Raw genomic sequence first — 20235 nt, 5'->3', positions numbered from 1 at the left:
GTACCTCTGCCTAAAGGAATCAGCATATATTTATGTCCGGGTCTTTTCTGCACTGATCTGCCATGCTAAACTCTTTGAGGGTGAGCAGGGAAATTAAGAGCTAAGGATTATCTGCCCTGCTGCATGCTGTGAAGATGAAAAACTCCTTTTGGGAGTCTGTCCACATAATAGTGCTTCAGAGGGAGGAGTGAAATTGAGCTATTACTCTGAAAATATTACACATGGTTAGTGATCTCCCAGCCCTCAGAAAGGCTGGGTTTATTTGCCTCCTGCATTTACATTAAGTGTGAGCTCAACTATGAAAAGTCTATAAACTGTCACAATAACCTAGAACAATGTGTGTTGATGGGAAAAGGTGAAAAAGGGCCAAAAGACTAAATTAGTCCGAACAAAGAGGCCTACTGATATAATTCCAGGACTGGATTAAGATGAAACCTGGTAAATAAGAGAAGTATGGGAAATCCATGAACCAAAATTGGTTTATCAGAAATTGGGCCTAATTAGTGGACAAAATAATCAGAAGCTGGGCTATTCCACCCACATTCCTTTTGGGGATCCTCAAAGAGACTTTGAGGGAATAGATGTGAACACTGGTTGACTAAAAAACAAGCAAGAAGGGGAAGGAGCAAGCTTCACCATCATGGCTGCTATCCCAACCAGATCCTTGGACCTTGGGATTCAGTAGAATGCCACTGTGCCTTTTTCATCCTAATCCTAAAATGTCCTAACCAGACCGGGCTGGACCCAGACGACACCACCTCCTCCACCAGATCCAGCTAACTCTTGAACACCATCTGGAGACTTTGCATCACCCCCCAATTCCCAATGTGTCCTCTTCCTTCCTCACCTTATTTCTTCTCTTTTCCTACCCCTCTCTTTTTCCTTCTATCCAATAAGAGTCTGTCTTAGCCAGCCATGACTGCATACTTTGCAACACTGCTGTAAGCCTGTGACCAGAGAGGCAACTAAAAGCAATACCCTAAATAGACTGATCCTGGTACAAGTGTGCCAGCTCTCAGAGTGGCTGATAAGACAGTGGGATGTCAGTGTTTCTCCAGCAGTAAGGTTGCAAGTGAGTCAATACCAGAGAGACAAGCTGCATTTTCTATCTTTGCTGTTCTTTTCTTTCCCCTTTTGTGTGTGTCTTGTTTTGTCTTCTAGGAAACAGGACTAGATTTCAACAATAGCTCCAGCCCATCTCGACAAACTTCTTCTCTCTCTTTTCCAAAAAGGGCAGTTATTACTATCTAAGAGACTGTTGAAATAAAGGGATTTTCCCCTCTAAAATTTTCTCTACAGTTACAAGAAAAGGGAATAGGGGATGTTGTTATAAATGAAAAAAATATTTTTTATATTTCAAGTTTGTTTTAACTGTTTTCCTTTGTTTTTTGGTATCTTTAATAAAAGATTTAAAAGATTTTTAATTACACGTTTGCCATAGTACTAAGTAGGCCGAGGTCGGTTGACTAAACCCCAAACCTTGTTTAAAACAATTTAGCATTGGGCAGTTACAGGTCACGTCAACACCTTTTACTCTTTGCCCATTTATTTCATCTGAATTAACACAACATGTGCCCCTTATGGGTCTGTCAAGGAAGGCACTGGTCTGAAGCTCAAGTATGGGCTTCCTAGAAGCTATGTCCCTCTATGTTGCATGGGCTCTACATGGTCCAGCAGGTCTGATTTGTCTGGTGTTCTTGTCCTGGGATACGAGTCGGGATTCTCTTGGGTGGGGGGGAAGATGCACCTGCTATAGAAGTGGCAGTAGAGGGAGACGGATAGGCCCCCTTACCACATTCTCCAGTGATGGTATCCATGCTGCCTCTGGTGTCTTCCATCCACAACCTGTAGGGAAGTGGAGGGAGAGGTTGGAGCAGGAGGTGGCTGAACTCCACAGTCAGAGGTGTGGTGGCTGGTATGGACTATAGGAACTTCAAGTGCAGTCTTTCATTTGTCGTGTTGCCCTCCTGAATCCAGTCCCCATGTGGAGATGGAGAGAGTGGAGGCTACTTGTCTCAGAGCCAGTTCTTTTCCAATTTTGCCTGTGTCCTTTCCTGCTGGGGGGCAGGGAACCAAAACAACTCTGCCCAGGCTGGGCTGCTTCTTGCTCAGAAGAGCCAGCTTCTCTGATCCTGACAGGCAGTTCCCTCCTTACCCAGGGAAGAGGAGATGAAGTCACGCCACCCAGAGTGGGTTGTAAGGGAAACTACCTCTGCCCACAGAGCCAGACAATCTCCCCAGTGAAGAACACAGACTTTTTTTGGCCTAGCTCTGACCCTGAAGCTTGCAGGGACACCAACTACCACAAATCCCTCAAAGGGGAAGTGGAACAATCACCCTAAAAATCAAGCACAACCCTCAGACATAGCTGGACACAGAGGAGTTACTGAAACAAACCATTAGTCTAAAAATTTGAAATAAAGCTTGGAATTTTTCTCAGGAAATGTCTACAGCAGGGGGGTATGGCTAAGCTGCCAGCTGCTGTGGTGGCAGGTAAAACTAGAAGGAACTTCAGGAGAAGGAGCATTCCTATGCTGCTAGTGACTGACAGGTCTGGTTCTGTCCCCAAGCTGTAAAGACGCAGAAGTACACATTATAACAGATCTGTGAACCTTAGCATAGAGAAAGTGTATTTGTTAAATGGTTAAAAAAGAGAAAAAAAGAAAATTTATTCCCCAGACCCTATTCCAGTTTGCAAACACATGCACTGCTGGTATACTGGATTTTTGTGCATGTCCTTGTTAAGAGAGGTACATCATTATTTTAGTTCATTCTTGTTGAAAAAGTTTGTTTTTCTTAATTATTTCTGTCCATTAGCCAACCTTTTCCAGGCTACCACTCTTCTAAACTTGTTCACAATTTTTGATTTGTCAAGATGGTAAATTAATTGGTTCATAGTCAACCTTTTTTGCTCTGATGCTATAAGTAGATTGTCATTAAATCAAATTTCTTTCAGTTCAGCTGTGTAAAGTAATTTAGCTGACTACCCCACAAGCTGAATTTTAAGATTCTGTTTGTTCTCTACTCTGCAAAATGTGCATTTCAAGTAAAGGAGTACATCTTTATTCCAATGCTATATCAGGAGAAACACGCTAAAGCAATGGGATTTTATTACTTGCAGTATTTTATAAATAGAATAAAAATCAGATGCAAATACATTTGTGCCCAGTGTAGTCTACCTATCTGTGTAGTGGCGACAACTATAAAGACCTAAGTGCCAGTGTCAACAGTGCTATGTCAATGGGAGAGCTTCTCCTGCTGAAATAGCTACCATAGCTCACAGGAGCTAGAGTAATTAAGTCAATGGGAGAGCTATTTCCTGTTGGCTTAGAGTGTCTGCAGTGCAGATGCAATGCTCTAAACTCTGTAGTGTAGCGATAGCCTGTCTCTCTCTCTTTCCCACTTTCCAGAGCCTCCTGGTTGCTGAGCGAGTGACTCAAACTTTAGTTACCCTACCTTTCCTCCAGTTTCCTGGAGGCTGCACCGAATACATGTGTTTCTCAAAAGATTTTCTCCACTCTCAGCTTTTGAGTCAATCCAAGTTCACAAAGCACACAAGCACACGCTTAAGTTCCAGTGATTTCAACTGGACATACTTGAATTTAAGTATGTGCTTAAGTGTCTTGCTATCTCAGGGACACAGCACGTAGTTTCTGCAGCCTGACTGCTACAGCTCAAAGAATTCCCATGCTAGAACGGACAGATATTGATCCAATTCTTTGACTGCTGCACAGTTCTAAACAGCAGCAGTGAACATTTACACTCTATTTTCACTCTGTGACAGCTTAGAAAATCTTTGAGCAGCAGCAGACAAACTTAGGCTGACTATGAACTGGCAGATATACTTCATGGTTTAACCCTGGGTTCACATTTGCAAGATTACTTTTGCAATCTTAAACTTAAATAAGCTTAAGAGCTAAAAAGTTAATTAAAAAAAACAAAAGCTTAGCTTCTGCAGAAGTTGATGACATTAACCTGGAAAAGTTTCCTGCTGGTCAAATATAAGTGGATTTTGTAAGCATTGACAATACATTTTGTCACAGCCTGGGGAATCGTTTTCAATGGAAATAAATATTTGTAGTGTGACAGGCATACAATTTATCTGAACACTAGGATTAGGAAACAAAACTATTTCTATTGTTGAAAATACTGAGTGAAACTAATAAGAATACCACCTCTGTCACTCCCGATATCTATATTATAAATACTGGAGAGCCAATGTCCAGTACTGCTAGAACTGGTGACACTACAGAATGAAAGACTCATACCTCTATTCTTGCAACGCTCACACTAGCCACAGTTAGCAACTGACTATGATCTTTCATAGTAATGAGAATTACAACAATTTAAGCATTTTGCCTGTTTTTGGAAGAACTAGGCTACAACTTGATTTGGAAAAAAAAGTCTCCTCCCTCTTCAGTTTGAAAATTTCTCAATTTTTCCATTTAGATTTCCCCTCCATTTCCAATCTTTTATTATGAAGTGTCTAGACACAAAATGTCTTGCCGTTCCAAACAAGCTATTATATAAATCAACATAATAATAGATGTAAAAATGTGTTTTCTACAGAGTTGCTAGAATTTTGCATTGCCATATTCTAGTAAAAAACTAGCCAATATATGAACTTGAGCAGTTTTAGACAAAATCTTATCTCAGCCAATTATTTCCTGGATTATTTTAATTTTGTCAAATTATTAGTTCTACAAGACAGCAAATCCAAATAGTCAATACTACTACTTTATAGTTCACCACCTCAAGACTGATCATCCATACTGGAATACATTTTCAACTACATTCATTCTGAGATGCTTGAATAGATAAGACACTGAGATACATCAGACAAAATAAATTAACTGCAGACAATCAAAATTCCGTCCACTTATACCAGGATATAACAGTAACTACATTACACCTCTGATACTTCTGGCTCTGTAAACATATTAAGTGATGTCAGTTTAATTTTTTACATAAACAGTGATGATATAAAGTGAAAAAAGAGTAAATAAAATCAGACTGACGGGATTTGGTAAAAAAAAGTTGCTTTTCACTTTATCATTAGCATACATTACTCAAGAAGAAATAGCATACATTACTCAAAGGTATGTCACCACACGTACCTTTTTTCAGCTTCATGAATATTTACTTTTTCTTCTTTTATAGCGGCCAACTTGCCTGAAAAGCTGTACTGTGAAATGATTATAGTTTAAATAAATGTAAATTCAGATAACTCTATCCTGTATATCAAACAATCTTTCATAATTGTGCCCAGTGTAAGAACATAATAACGGACATACTGGGTCAGACCAAAGGTCCATCTACCACAGTATTCTGTCTTCCAACAGTGGCAAATGCCAGGTGCCCCAGATGGAATGAACAAAACAGGTAATCATCAAGTGATCCATTCTGTCGCCCATTCCCAGCTTCTGGCAAACAAGAGGCTAGGGAAACCATCTCTTGCCTAATAGCTATTGATGGCCCCATTCTCCATGAATTCATAGGCGTCGACTCCATGGTGCTCCGGGGCTGAAGCATCCACAGGGAAAAATTAATGGGTGCTCTGCACCTACTGGCAGCCAAGCTTCCCTCACCCCCCACCTCACCTCCTCCTCTTCTCCTCAGTGTGCCACGTCCCCGCTCCTCTGCCTACCTCCCAGAGCTTCCTGCCCAGCCACTGCCAAACAGCTGTTTGGCAGCGTTAGCACGCTTGGGGAGGGGGAGGAGAAGCAGGGACGCGGCATGCTCAGTGGAGGAGGCAGGGAAGAGGTGGGGCCAGGGCAGGAATTTGGGGAAGGAGTTGGAAAGGGGGTGGGAAGAGGCGGGGCCGTGTGGAAGGGGTGGAGTGGGGGTGGAGCTGGGGGCAGAGGGAGGGGTCGAGCACACATGGGAAAGAGGGGAAGTTGGCATCTATGCATGAACTTATCATCTAGTTCTTTTTTGTACATATAATATTTTACAAACACAAAGTTTCTGCATATCATTTCCACTTTAATGGGGGCTCAAATATGAGCAGTTATCTTTTACTACACAAAATCTAATGCAGATAATAGCAACTACTGTTATCTAAAGGGAAACAAATTTACATTCATCTGACTTTTTCTTAAGCTAATACTGCTACATGAAAGATTATTATAAATGAAAGATTAGAGGAAAAACACCCTTTTCAGATTGTCCATAGTCTCTGTTTCATGTTTTTCCCATATAGTTAGTTTCACCTGAAGTTTGTTGGATTTTTCACACAACCACAGGAAAGAGAAGAAACAGGAAAATGTTGCTGAAAACACAAAAATTGGCAAGGACACTCAAAACAAATATTCTTCATTCAACCCTCTCCTTCTCCAAACATGAATGACTGATTTTCCATCCTTATTGGGGAACAGTTGGAGGTTATGATGTGTTATATGATGGTTGTTCAAGTGGCAAAGTTTATACCTTGGGGTGAGGAGTAGAGGGTATATACCAGGGGTTGCCAAACTTACTGAGTCTCTGAGCTGCGTACGACAATCTTCATGAGTTCGGGAGCCGGGGTGCACCTGCTGGGACTCGGGGCTTCAACCCCATTCCTGCTGAAGACTTGAGCCCCAGAAGGCATGCCCGCGGGGCAGTAGCCCTGAGACTCCTCTCCCCACTAGGCAGAAGCCCCTACCCCACAACCCTGCTGCAAGGCAGAGGTCCCATGCTCCCAAGTCTGGTAGGTGGAGAATGGCAATGTAATTGTAAAAGAGCCACATGCCGCTCCTGAGCCACAGTCTGGCCACCCCTGGTATATATTCCTGTCTTGGACACTACAGGAAGACAAGACAAGACATCAGGAACGTGGCTTAACTAGGCTGCAACTTTATTAAGTAACACATATAGGAGCTATCTTGGAATTACTCATATAGTACAGGTCATCCTTCCTTCTTCTGTAATCCATACCTTGCAGTGGAGTACTATTATCACTTCTCTCACCGTTAACCTGGTCCCAGCCCGTTGCAGGGGCTCAATCATCCTCCCTCATATGAGGATTAAATGTGTGGTGAAGAGAGGGTTTGTCTACCCACAGCCTCTGACATTAGGAGCCCTGACCCCATTCCCCATTTTCTTTAGGAGATGGAGTCACAATTTAAGGTCAAAAGGGACCACCAGATCATCTAGTCTGACCTCCTCTGTATCACAGGCCATCAGTACCAAACAGCACCCACACACTAAAGCAAATTTGCTTCCAATTCTAGTTTATCAGGGAACCAGATCCCCTGTTGATCACTACCTGAGCTGAGCACCTGCCAAGATGCAACAGAATTAATTTTACAACTTAACCTACCCTGGGCTGCTTAGAGGAAGGTGATGCCATAACTTCATTTCCTTGCTTTTCTTGCTTTTTGTTAGGTATGTTATATACAGACCAGTCTTAATGGACATATAATGCAGTGTTTGTGCATATTTTTATTAGAATAACCTGATTTATATTATTGGTAAGACATGAGTAATGTTACCATAATTAATATGGTAATATCTTATTCAAGTTAAAATTTTAAATTGAAGTGTCAGTAACAAAACAGAAAAATAGTTTGTCAAATAAGACTCTGACCCGGTCTACAGAACATATCAAAGTAATCAATAAAACCCTCTTTTAGAAAAGCAGCTATACCCTTTACTACATAAAATTAAAATGTAACATGACTATGAAATGCCATTAGTTATTAGGATTTTCTATGTGGACTACTTTCATTCCTGCCTAGATTAGTTTGTGACATAATGCAATGTATTTTCTTTAGTACCTTCTCATCCATATGAGAATCCTTTAAGAGTTCATCGGATTCAACCAGCTGCCCATCCTCAAAAGACTCCTCAATTACACCTCCCAAAGGACAGCTTCCACTTGAGGAATCATGTTTTTGAATCTTATTAGCTGAAAAGGTGGAACATATTACTGCGAAGTCTTCCATACTAAGCTGTTATAGCAATCAAATTTAAGAACTCATATTGCTTCCTAAATGTGAAATTTGTATAAAATTATTTCAATATGAAAGCTTAAAGAGTTTCTTCAAAATAAATATTACAGTAATAGAGAAGCAAGAAGGGATATACTATTGATCTAACAAATTTTCTAATTTATTTTAGAAAATTAAGGTATGGGTTTTGCTACTGAATACCTACATATCTGTTCTCCCTAACTACGCATTTTAAAAAGTTCCATTCTTACCCATCAGCAGTGCATCATATGAATCTGTGACAGATTTCAATGTTCCAGATTCTTGAATGGGACTCTCTCTGTTTTAAACAAAAAGTACATTTCAAATCTCTAGTAAAGAGGCAGACTAATCTAACCTAGCTACAGAAAATCAAAGCTTTCCAGTCCAACAATGAATGCTTTCAGCTATGGACAGAACATGTTTACAGCATAACGTCCCACTATGAGTTGGCTTTTCTACACTCACATATTGCTTTCCTTGAAAATTCCCCCGTCTAAGCACATTCACAATTGTTTTAGTATTATCGTAACTATAGTAGTAATATTTACATTATTAAAGTTCTTCAATTTTGGCTTTTCTCCTCAACACACCTTTGCCTAAAATATTGTTGGGGGAATCTTTCACATCAAAGGTCAGACAAATCCAGCAGGTACAGAAAATAAGGAAGATTTGTAAATACTGTGTTAGTTAACCAGTTCACCAATTTCAAAATATTTATAACACTTTTCCTGCAAGATGAATCCCAAAAGGTACTTATTGAAAATGTTACTAATTTACGTAGACTTCACCCACTTCTGGAGTGAAACACAGTACGGCAATACTACAAAATTTAAGCTAGGAAAAGAAGAATACTGCATTCAACAAATATTGTGGCTTAAATATTGGTACAATCTGAAAATTTCCTATTTCCAGAAACCACAAACAAGTAAAAGTGTTATCTGAAAAGTGCAACCAGAATTACTCAGCAGGCAAGAAACTGCATAAGGCAGCAGAGGAGACCTGGGGGCATACTGAGCAACATCATGGTACAGCAGTAATGAGCTGCCAGTCTTAGCAAGGTGATCAGAGAGGGCAGGTAGGAATGGAAACATTCTACCTTGGGGAAATTTAGCTAACAGAGTACAAGGTTGAGTACTTATGCGCAAGTCAATGTAGATAGACACTTGGCTTAAATACAAATATCTCAGTGGACTGACAAAATTCATTGAAAGTTAATTATCAATGAGTTTCACGTCAAACAAAATGTTTACTTTGCAGAAACTATACAAAGCTTTCTGATAAACGGCAGTCTTTTTATAAGTGTTTCTCCCCACAAAATGTGACATCTTTGTTAGTCATATGAAATGCAAAGGATCAGACAATGTGTTATTTTGTTCACAATTATTAACCGCTCTGTAAAATCAATGTCAGGAGAGCTGCTTACCTGCCAAACATTATTTTATTTTTAGAGATTTGAAATAGCCCTAAATCTTGGCTCAAAGTATCTTAAAATAAGCATGAAAGACTTTATAGAAACAACTGAGGTTGCCTCAGAAATTTAGATTACAGTACTTGCTGATGATCCATTCACAGGCCTACATCTGAGTAAAAAGCCTATGTACATCACATTCATGCAGGACTGGAAAATATACCGTCGTTGTTGGTGTAGCACATGGAAATATAGAACAGCTGATGGTATCCCATAGAAATAGTATTAGAAGGTTTAGGAATTGGAATAGCTCCAGTCAACATGCTTGGCTTGAATTTAGATAGTATAGTGAACGTGGGCTTTTCAAATGGCATGCTGCAGGCCAAGTTTAGACAAGAAACTCTTCACATTATTGTGTACTGAATCAACCATAACTAAGCGCTTTTTATTCTAGATAGCAAAAATGAGATTTCCCTATCATAAAGGCTGAATTTAGAAAGATTTTCACACTTTACTGTTTAAGTACAGGAGCTCCTGTTGATGCCCTAGAGGCAAATGAGCTATTCTGGGGTGATCTTCACCATGTAGACTGCTTTGCTAGTCAGGTTTGAACACTGGAAACAATTATCAAAAAGATATCGTTTTGCTTGTCATCCACACACAAGAAGCAGACTCAGGTTACGTCTATACTACCCGCCCGGGTCGGCGGGTAGCATTCGACTTCTCGGAGTTTGATATATCACGTCTCGTCTAGACGCGATACATCGAACTCCAAACGCGCTCCCGTTGACTCCGGAACTCCACCACCGTGAACGGCGGTGGCGGAGTCGACGGGGGAGCCGCGGACTTCGATCCCACGGCGTCTGGACGGGTGAGTAGTTCGAACTAAGGTAGTTCGAGTTCAGCTACGCTATTCGCGTAGCTGAACTTGCGTACCTTAGTTCGACCCCCCCACCCCTAGTGTAGACCAGGCCTCAGGGTCATTCTTAAAGAGACCAAAACAGGCAAGACACAGGGCATATTGTATTGTATCAACTTAAGTAATCACTGTGACTGAAGCTAGAAAATGCTATGCTAGAACTCATAGCAGTGGAAACAATTCTGCTTTATGTCCAAAAACTTATCTGAGATGAAAAATGTGAAAGGGTAAACCCTTAAAGTTGCTGCACATAGAGAACATATTCATCAGGATAGAGCAACTACCATTCACATGGTTTCAATGCTCTGACTCCTCCAAGAAGCCTAGAGACAAGAAAGAACTGGCCCATTATAGCAACTAACAGTCTATTAGCTCCTCGATTTTGAGTTAGGAGGAAAAAGCTAGTTATAGAGCATAAATTATAGAATGTATGATGCAAGAATATGGCAAGCTGATATAACTAACTTTCCATGGCAAATCAAGGGAAGGTTCTGACAAGCTTCAGAATCCTATATTTTCATTTTTAGAGACAAGATGGGTGAAGTATCATCTTTTTCTGGACCAACCAGACTGTCAACCCCAGCCATCAGTTGAGCAGGCCTGAATTAGAGTGGATAATCTTGTTCTTAATTTATGAGCCTCAATTTCAGCATTTATACAATGGGAGTTATATTTACCTACTGTATAGAGATGCTGTGAAACCTAAGAAAATTTTACGGAAGTATTATATAAGAGCAAATATTACACAACAACTAACAGGGAAAAGAGCTCAGAAGTTTTAGGCTCCCAGCCCTGAGTATTTTACTTTAGGCCTCATGGCCTGAGAGGTGGAACAACCTCCTCTAGCTTTTAAGCACCTGTATGTTTTGACCAGACCTGCTATGTAAATCATATACAATTAGCTAGCTTTGTATCATAGCAACATTTAAGGCCACCTTTTAAAAAGTATTTTCAGCTATATATGCACCATGATATGGTGTATTTCAGATCTTTTAAAAACTAAATGGTTCTCAAATGTTTTTTCAAGCTTTCCCTGAAGGATGTTTAGGGTTTTTTGTTTGTTTGTTTTTTGTTTGTTTTTTGTTGTTTAACAATGAGGAAAAATTATTTAACTGACTTTTTTCTCTTTCAAAACACCAAAAAGTCATATTCAGGTACAGACCAAGAACAGAACGTTTCAGCCCAAAGGTGAGTATTTTGGAATGAGCCAGGGCTCAGAAACAGGTGGGGGGGAGGGGTACCAATTAACTGTACCAGCACTTCTCCGAAGCTACTACTTTGTTCTTCAGAATCACAGCTTCTTTTTAAAAAAACAAATTTTCTAAGCTGTTATAGTTGTGAAGAAAACATCAAAAACGTGAACCAAATGTAACCAAGGCAGAAAAATCTGGTCTCTAGAGACTGGGAACAATAGGTCTGATATTTGTTCTTCCATTAAGGTGTTAACTCATATCCCAGTGATAATTAATAATGTTGACATTTAAATTATTTCATTCCTCATGTATGTAAGGAGAGGAAGAATGACAGATCTATACAATATACTGTGAGTCAAGTCTCATCTTGATGCCAAAAGGTGGCGGCACTGGGGAGATACCACCAATTATTTTTTCTCAAATCAAGGAGCCAGAAAAGCCCAGGGCATACTGAAACCCCACCAAGGGGGAGCCAAGTTCAAAGACCTCAGTGGAGTTTAGAGAGCATGCAAAAACATTCTGAACGTCTGCAAAATGCATGGTGGGCAGTGTCTCATTTTGGTGCCTTACCAGGGAAGATCTTGGAAGAGCACCTCCCACCTTTTCCCTTCTCAGTCTGACCCCTGGTTATGAGCATGTGATAACTGGGATCTCAAACTACAGCAGTCACCACAAGCTTTCACCCTTGGTTAGGAGCACATGAAAAACCATGAATAAATGGGTATGGGAACTGATCCTTGGACATATTTCCCCTAGCTCATGCTTAAGGATCAGTGGTAAGGCAACATGTGAGAAATACTGTTGCAATACCGAAATATGATCTATCACTTCGTCTGGGAACACAAAACTTCATATTCTATTAATAATAAAGTCACCTTCTTGGAGCACTAAACTGTCAAACCCTGAGACCAACATTTATCTGCATGAGTTAAACTGTCTTAAAGGTCTTTGGATTTTGGGGGGGGGGGGTTGTGCTGCTGCTGCTACTTTATTTGTCAAAAGTTAGATTCTAAGATACATAGTTAAAATTAAACTTTAAAGTGGATATTTAAATATCACACTTCAGCACTACCCTAAGCTAACTTCCTACTTTCCTCCTTTGTACACCATAGTTTCAGGAAAGGGAGAGGGAGATAACTGTCAAGGAGGATTTCAAGGTAAGAAATTGGCAATATTTTAAAAAAAAAGTTTAAAATGTTAGTTGTAGTATTAACCTAAAAAAGGTAAAGATGACAGGGAGCAAAGAGCATAAACAGAGGAAGCAAATAAAAATTGAACAGGAAGGCACTTGTCTTCAGGTCTTTGGAGAAAATCCTGTACTATAAACCTCTATGCAAGTTTTACACTTTTCTCATAAGATTACCAATGTTGTACAACAGCTAATATATCAAGCAGCAATAAAAAGATTTTGAGTCTCTCTCTAAACACACATGGTGAGCTGACATTTATACAAGGTTGCTAGTACATGTAATTCTGCTCTCCCTCCTTTACTGTGCCTTACTCTGATCTCAATGTGTAGATCAAACACCACAATGCAAGAATGGTAAAAATATTGACTAGAACCTAGTAGAAAAATTATAGTTTTAAAAACTATTCAGCATGTGAGAAAAACGTATTGTTACTATCTGGATAACCAAAATCACTTACTCATGGGAATGCAGAAACAGCAGAAGGTATAATAATAGAGTTAAAAATATTTTAAAATGCCATACTACAACATAAAGCTATCATTAAGAGGACACTAATGAGATAATTCATATATACATCATTTCAGCATTACCAGTATTACTCCCACATCTTACTTAAAAAGAACTTTAAATAATGAATTTCCTTTTCAGCATTTTTTTTCCCATTTCACTCAGCCTGACCAATTCAGTTACTTTGGTTTATAATCAGTTTTACTTTCTGGTTCTCATGCAGTAACCATACGCTGTGTTTGGATTCAGAATTTTGCCAAAAAATGTTTAAATTCCCAAAGTCCATTTTTGCTGATTTTTTTTTTCAGTTTCATGAAACTGTTTCTGTTCATATTGAATGCATAACTGTGCTGCCCACTCTACTAAACATACACATATACAGCATTTTTGGGGAAACCTGAATACTTGGACTAAACTAAATTGATGTCTCAACGTACTCCGTATTACACAAATATTTTTATGAAGGTAAAGCAATGATATGCATACCTAAAGTAATCCCTTGAATCCTTAGTTTCTGGAAGGATAAGGCATTTTGGCTTGACATCCTGTTTTTCCTCCGAGGTAGTACTGATATTACAGTGCTTTTCAGTCAGATGGTTCATTGTCAATGCAAGCTCCCCTTCATCAGTGGTTCCAAAAAGGTCAGGGTCATCCTGAATTACATCAATCACAAGAATATCATCTTCATAAGCCTTAAGAACATCTGGAAAGTTTTTAATCTTACTCTGTGCAAGATCCATTCTTGATTTCTTTTTATCATCATCATGCATTTCTAATGAAACAGAACGGTCAACTGTTTTACTGGAATAATCTAGTGTGCGACTTTGCTCTATAGGTGCAGTAACAGAAGAGTCAGTAACATCCTCAAGAGCAGATGAATCCAATTCTCCCTCAAGAGAAGCACACTGATATGTAGAAACATGTTCAGAAAGTATATTTATTTCGTTTGAAAGACTTTCAGAACCACCACTGCCAAAGTCCTTACTGATCATTTGGTCAGCATTTTCCTTTAAGGGGATTACAGAGATATCTGCCTCTTCAGAGATAGGTTGCTGCTCAGAGACTACCACAGAGGAATTCTCCTCGGCTCTGTTCTGCCTTGCTGAAGCAGCAGCAGATTTGTGAAGGCATTCCAGTGGACTGTATGTTTCTTTATCTAATGATCTAACATAGTCCACGTTCCTGGATTCAGTTTTATTTTTGCGTAAAGGAATTTTGAAATTTGATAGATTTCCCGGGTTTAACATTTTCATTAAGTTTGGAATTGTAACTGTTTTTTTCATCATTGATGTCTTATGATTAACAATCATTTTACTTCTATTGTCATCTTCAGATATACCATCCTGGAGAGCCATCATCCGATTTTTCTTTGTTAAAGCTCCTTTGTTTTTATCATCTTGTTTTTGTTTTACTGCCAAATTTAAGATCACCTGAGCTTCATGGACAGCTTCAGACTTAGAAGCTATGGGACTACTATCCACCGATGACTCTAGATTTTCATTACAGGTGACTCTCAGAGTCCCACAGATATCCAATAATGACGACTCTGGTGTTCTAACAGAAGTCAGACATTCAAAGTTAGAATCCATTGTTATTTTACACGCAGATTCTTTGACACTTTCTGCCTCTACCATACTTAAATCTAATTGCCTGGAGTTATCAGTTAAAACCGTATCTCTTACAGCTTCAGTACTGTTTTCATATGAGCATTTCTGAGAAACAGAAGTTGAAGTTTTTGCTTCCAGGACAGACACGTGATTTTTATGAAACCATTCCGAAGTTCTAGCACATGATTCACGAGGCCAAACATTTTTACCAGACATTGGTACTATTCTTTGACAGCTATATAGCTGTAATTTCTCAACATTACTTTTAAATTTTTCATTTGACACTATCCTCTCTTTCTTTTGGCAACTGGCATCATTGTAGTAATCAGAAATGATGTCACTGACCAAAGTAACTACTTCTGGACTATTTAAGGTATTCGAGCGGTCTTGTTGTTCTTTACTTTCTGAATCAAAACCACCCTTTTCTCCTTTTGCAATTTCAGATAACTCAAGTCTCTTCTCAAAACTACCTTCTGTTGCACAGGGTTTCAAGTGCATTTTTCTATTAACCGAGGCAGTACAACCATTTTGTGCTTCTTGAGTATTTGGTTCTAGATGGGGATCTGATTTTTGATCAAATGAAGATGAGGAAGTAGTGTCATTGCTATTTAACTCTAAAACTGCTAAAGAGTCTGTTGTGGCAGTTTTATCTTCCGTATGTAACTCATATTCACAGTATTTGTTGTCCATACCTGGGAGAACATTCTGGACTGATGATTTTTCAAAAAGTTTCATCCTTTTCCTGGGCTTTCTATCAATATTCCACTTTCTTTCCCTCAAGCACTTACTGTTTTCATTTTGACAATTTTTTCTATTTTGGCATATTCCTTCTTTGTCAAATGATATACTTTTCTGTGTGGACATCTGCATTACATTAAGCTTGCTATTCATATCACTCTGTCCCATAACACTGTCAGGACAAAAAGTCTCTCTCTTACCCTGTGCTACATGCAAGAATCCACCACCAATTTTGTAACGGCAGTTGGTTGCATCAACTGAAGACTTTACAAATGTATTAAGGTAACGACAGTCATATAATTTTACAACTGGATTCTTTTCTACTGTGGAAGGCAAGCTATTATAATTTGGGGTTTCTCTGCATTTTTCATCCTTAGACTTTACCAGTCTGCTCTTTGTCACTTTATTTTCTGTTACTTTTACATTCAAATTCTGTAAACATCTGATCTTGGTGATTCTATTTCTTCTCTTGTTACCCTGTACTGCAGATCCCCTTTTTAAACCCGGACATACTGGTGCCTTGCTCTTAGTGCCATCTGACTTAGCTTCCTGGAGAGATTCAGAGTAAGCTACTAGTGGTTTCTTTATGTTATATTCTTTTGATATATTTAGATCAGTCTCTAGCTGCTTTCCATCCTGCGCATCTGAGTCTTCCTTAACTTCTACTATTTTTTTCTTTGCTGATTTAAAAAAAAGGATCACAGTCAGTCTTACACATTAATACAAGTGCTTTAAGAAAAAACTGAACTATTGCCTTTTTAGAAAAAAATACTACAAACATGGTTCTTCAAGACTATTATCTACCAAATAAAAACTATAGAGGTGAAATGTAGTTGTGTTACATTCTAACATATTTACATACAGGAAATAACTAGCATATTAACTGGCTTAAAATATCTGTTATATAAAGTCTTTACAGAATGCTAGGCTGTTATAAGAAAAAAAATTGAAAGAACTTCAAACATATCCCAACTGGCAAATCAAACTAAAGTATTTTTGCAAGAAAATGCTAGATACTATTCCCACTTTTAAATTTTAGGTAAAGCCTTTTGTTCACATATTATGTGTTGAAATAAATATATTCATAAATTACAATGTGTTCAAGATCACCCGAGCAAAACAAATAAACAAAAAAAAAGCACCTGTTTAAAAATTTAATTCAAGAAGAACCAGAAAGACAAATTCTTTATTATACTAAGCAAATTACTGTTCTTTTAACAGGAAGTATTCGTTATATCTAAAAATTGTATTTGTGAACATTTCACTGCAAATCAGAAAAAATATTGGTAAAACTCTGTGAGAAAGTTAATAATACTTCACGTAATCATTAAACTAAAGCAATAGCTTTCAAGCTGTGGTTGAGGGGCGGGGGGAGGGACCACATACTACACCTTTACCCCGACATAAGGCGACCCAATATAATACGAATTCGGATATAACACGGTAAAGCAGTGCTCTGGCAGATCAAAGCAAGTTCGATATAACGCAGTAAGATTTTTTGGCTCCTGAGGACAGCGTTATATCAGGGTAGAGGTATATGTCTAAGATTTCCGAAGCAGTTCGTACCTCCATTCTAAATTTTTGAAGGGTCCGCAAATGAAAAAAGGCTGAAAACCACTAAACTAAGGTGCTTGTTTAATAAGATCTCAAATTTTCAAAATAGATCATAATTTCAGTATTTAAGTTTTTCCTATTGCAATAAATTATGCCTATCTGAAAAAGGGCTCAAATACATACTACTATTTTCAACAATACAGAGAAAAGTTCGTATTTCCATCAAGAAATTAGAGGCAACAACAATGCTCCTAGTTCCCAACCCGCATATTTATAAAATCTTACTAGGCTTTCTGATCTTTAATTTTAGTTCAGCTGAACCCACAGCCTCTTCCTTTCCATCTTTCTGTCTCTCACCATTGTCCTCTACTCTACTAATGAACAGATCATCAGTGGGTGTAGAACCCACTTCTTGCCCTACAACCTGTTACTGCTCCATCTTCCCTCATCTGCTCCCTCGAGTATTTCCAGCAGCAGAACCCCTGCCTGGCCTCCAGCACTGGGCTTCATAATCCTTCCCACATATCAGCCTTGACTGAGAAGGAGCCTGGATCACCATCTTCACCCTTTCATCTGCTGAGGAGGCCCTGCTCCTCTTCCTGTGTCCTGAGGTTCCTGCTCCCTCCAAGTCAGTTCTACCCTTTTCCCCACAGGTCCCTGCTTCCTTCTGGGGCCCTGGTAGTCATAGTTCCACAGAAGAGCTCCTACCTCTCCTTCCAGGGCTACATGCTCCCTCATGGAGGCCTAGACTGTGTGGCTGCAGTACCACCATGGAATGCCTGCCCCTTATCCTTGAGCTACCTGTACTCTCCTAGGGACCTGAGATCTGGAGATGTGATTCCTCAGTGGTGCATGAGTGCTTACCCCTCCTCTTCCCCAGGCTTCCTACTTCCTCCTGGGTGCCTGAGTATTGTAGTTGCAAGGAACGCCTGAACCGCTTTCCTGGGATTACTGGTTCTTCTCGGAGGCTTAGTCTCTGTGGCTGCAGCACTGCCAATGAGTGTCTGCCCCTCTTCCCTGGGCTCTTTAGTTTCACTTCCACCAAAGACTGCCCACCCTTTTTTCCCAGACTCCTTTTTTCATCTATAGGCCCTGACATCCTGACCTCTGTTAAAAAACATCTGTCCCTCTTCCCTGGGCTCCCTACTTTCTCCTGGGGTCCCAGGACAGATAAGGAGCGCCTGCCTCTCTTCCGCAGGCTCCCTGCTTTTACCCAAGACTCTGTCCCTGCCAACGAACATCTGACCCTTTTCACTGGGCTCTCTTCTCCCTCCTTGGGCCTCAGCACTCTTGGTTCTGAAAATGAGCACTGGCTCCCTTTTCCCTGCCTCCTCACTTCCTCCTGAAGCCCCAGTTCTACCAAGGTGCATTGGCTCCTCTCACTCAGGCTCACTGCTTCCTTCTCAGAGTCTGGGATTTGCACATCCAGTGCCATCAGGCTCCCTGCATCCTTCCCAAGCTCCAGTGCTACTGGTTCTGACAAGGTGCATCTGTCACTCCTCTCTGGGCTCACCAGTTCTTCCTGGGTGTATGGAATTTGTAGCTTCAATTCCATTAAGGAATGTCTGCTCTTTTTCCCTGGGCTTCCTAAACCCTCTTGGGGCCCCAACAGCCCCAATTTTGCTGAGGAGCTACTTCTTAGTTTTCCCTCAATCCCTGTTGCCGATTTCTCTTCCAACCTAGTTCTAGGGGGAAACTGCTGCAATCCCTGTCCTCTCTTTCTACGGATAGCCTTTTCCCAACACTTCCCTACTGGCACCATCACCTTCTCCCAGACTTTAATTGCAGCATGGTCTGAAACCTGTAAAGCTGCTTCTCTTCTGCCTCCAGCAGCAGCAATGCCTCTTCCTCTGCAGCCTCGTCCCCCTTCCTTTCTTTTACCTACAAGCCTCGTATTAGTCCCATGTTGCTCCTCCACAGATGCTACTGCTGGGAGTGTGAGCTGCTCACATGGGACTTTGGAGAACAGGATAGGTGATGAAGAGCAGGATAAGGAATGCACTGCTTTACTCTTCGCCTCCTGCTGAGGGTTCCCCTTGGCCACAGATAAGTCCTCAGAGTGGGCTCCCATCTCTGCAGCCACAGGTTGTGGGCAGGGCCCCATCGCAGCAGTCAGTGCCTCCCTGTTTAGTTGCACTTTCCGAGATCTTAGCTGTGGCATCCTGCAGGGAGAGAAAGGGCCCCCAGGTTCTGCAAAAAAACTGCCTTTAGCCACGGCAGAAACCAGTCCCCCAGCTATACCACAAACCAACCTGGCCAGCCTCAGTATTTGGGGAGAAAGCAGGACCGGTGGTGAGGAAACTCGGGGACAACCTGAGTCGCCTCCTAAACACAGCTCCCAGTGCACCAGGACCAGGAGGGCTCACACTTGAGCGGTGGTGCCCCTAGCCGAGCAGCAGGATTCTGACAGAAAGCTACACCTGCCTGGAGAGGAAGTGGGTGGGGACCTGCCCCCAGCCGCCTGCTGTTCGGAGTCTCTTGCCGACCCAGAGAAAAGATTTCACGAGCTCCACCCCGCCCCGAGGGCTCTGAATTCCGCGCCCTCCACAAACTAAAGATCCGTGAGCACAAATACAGATCTGCCTGCAGCCCCTCACAGCCCGCACCTAAGCCGGGCGGCAGCCGCTCCGGCTCTCACACCCGCCTATCTGCTCACCCTGCCCTGCGGCTTCCAGCCGTGTCCCCGCAGCGCCCCGCCACCCCATTCACTCAGCCGGCGCCTTTGCCAAGACTAGGCCCCGTCGCGCGCTCCCCTCACGCGCTCGCCCAGAAGCAGCCAGGGCGGCGCGCGGACCCCTACGCAGGGTCACGCGGCAGGGAGAGCTGCGCAGGCGCAGGGCGGAGGCCGAGCTGTGAAAAAGGCGCCTAACCACTACTAGCCACAGCGTTTCTCGAGCTTCTCCAGGCGGCAGTTCTGGGAGGTGCCCCTAGTACCTAGCGAGGCTGCTGTTCCCCGTTTCTCTGTCGCTAGCTTGAGATCAGTTCAGCTGCCCCGGCTCCGTATGCTGGGGCACCTGCTCCCGACCGCTCCCACACTCACTTGAGGGGAGATTGGTCCCTGCTTTGTCCAAGCCAGAGCGGGGTAAATCGAGTAAACGGGTGGCAAAAATGCAGCCTCTACTCCCTAGGTAGCGTGCACGGCATAGTCAGCATTAGGAAGCAAGAGC

General features: G+C 41.2%; 1 protein-coding gene across 2 annotated transcripts in view; it reads right to left on the bottom strand.

Moving 5' to 3' along the window:
• Positions 1–19833, bottom strand: part of TOPAZ1 (testis and ovary specific TOPAZ 1) — a 110644-nt gene extending 90811 nt beyond the window's left edge. The window contains exons 1-6 of one of the 2 annotated variants that reach the window (XM_045005290.1): positions 19321–19435; positions 19019–19230; positions 13656–16194; positions 8183–8250; positions 7758–7888; positions 5118–5185 (exon numbers count right to left, since the gene is read on the bottom strand). In XM_045005290.1, coding sequence (XP_044861225.1) covers positions 5118–5185; positions 7758–7888; positions 8183–8250; positions 13656–16194; positions 19019–19229 — 3017 coding nt within the window. In that variant the 5' untranslated portion in view covers position 19230; positions 19321–19435. Of the gene's footprint in view, positions 1–5117; positions 5186–7757; positions 7889–8182; positions 8251–13655; positions 16195–19018; positions 19231–19320; positions 19436–19724 lie in introns of those variants that run through there. The other variant, XM_045005291.1, reaches the window with a different exon arrangement.
• Positions 19834–20235: the final 402 nt, after the last annotated feature.

This window comes from Mauremys mutica, chromosome 2 (genome assembly GCF_020497125.1).
Source record: "Mauremys mutica isolate MM-2020 ecotype Southern chromosome 2, ASM2049712v1, whole genome shotgun sequence".
Classification (NCBI taxonomy): domain Eukaryota; kingdom Metazoa; phylum Chordata; order Testudines; family Geoemydidae; genus Mauremys; species Mauremys mutica.
This window is presented reverse-complemented; position numbering and strand designations above follow the sequence as displayed.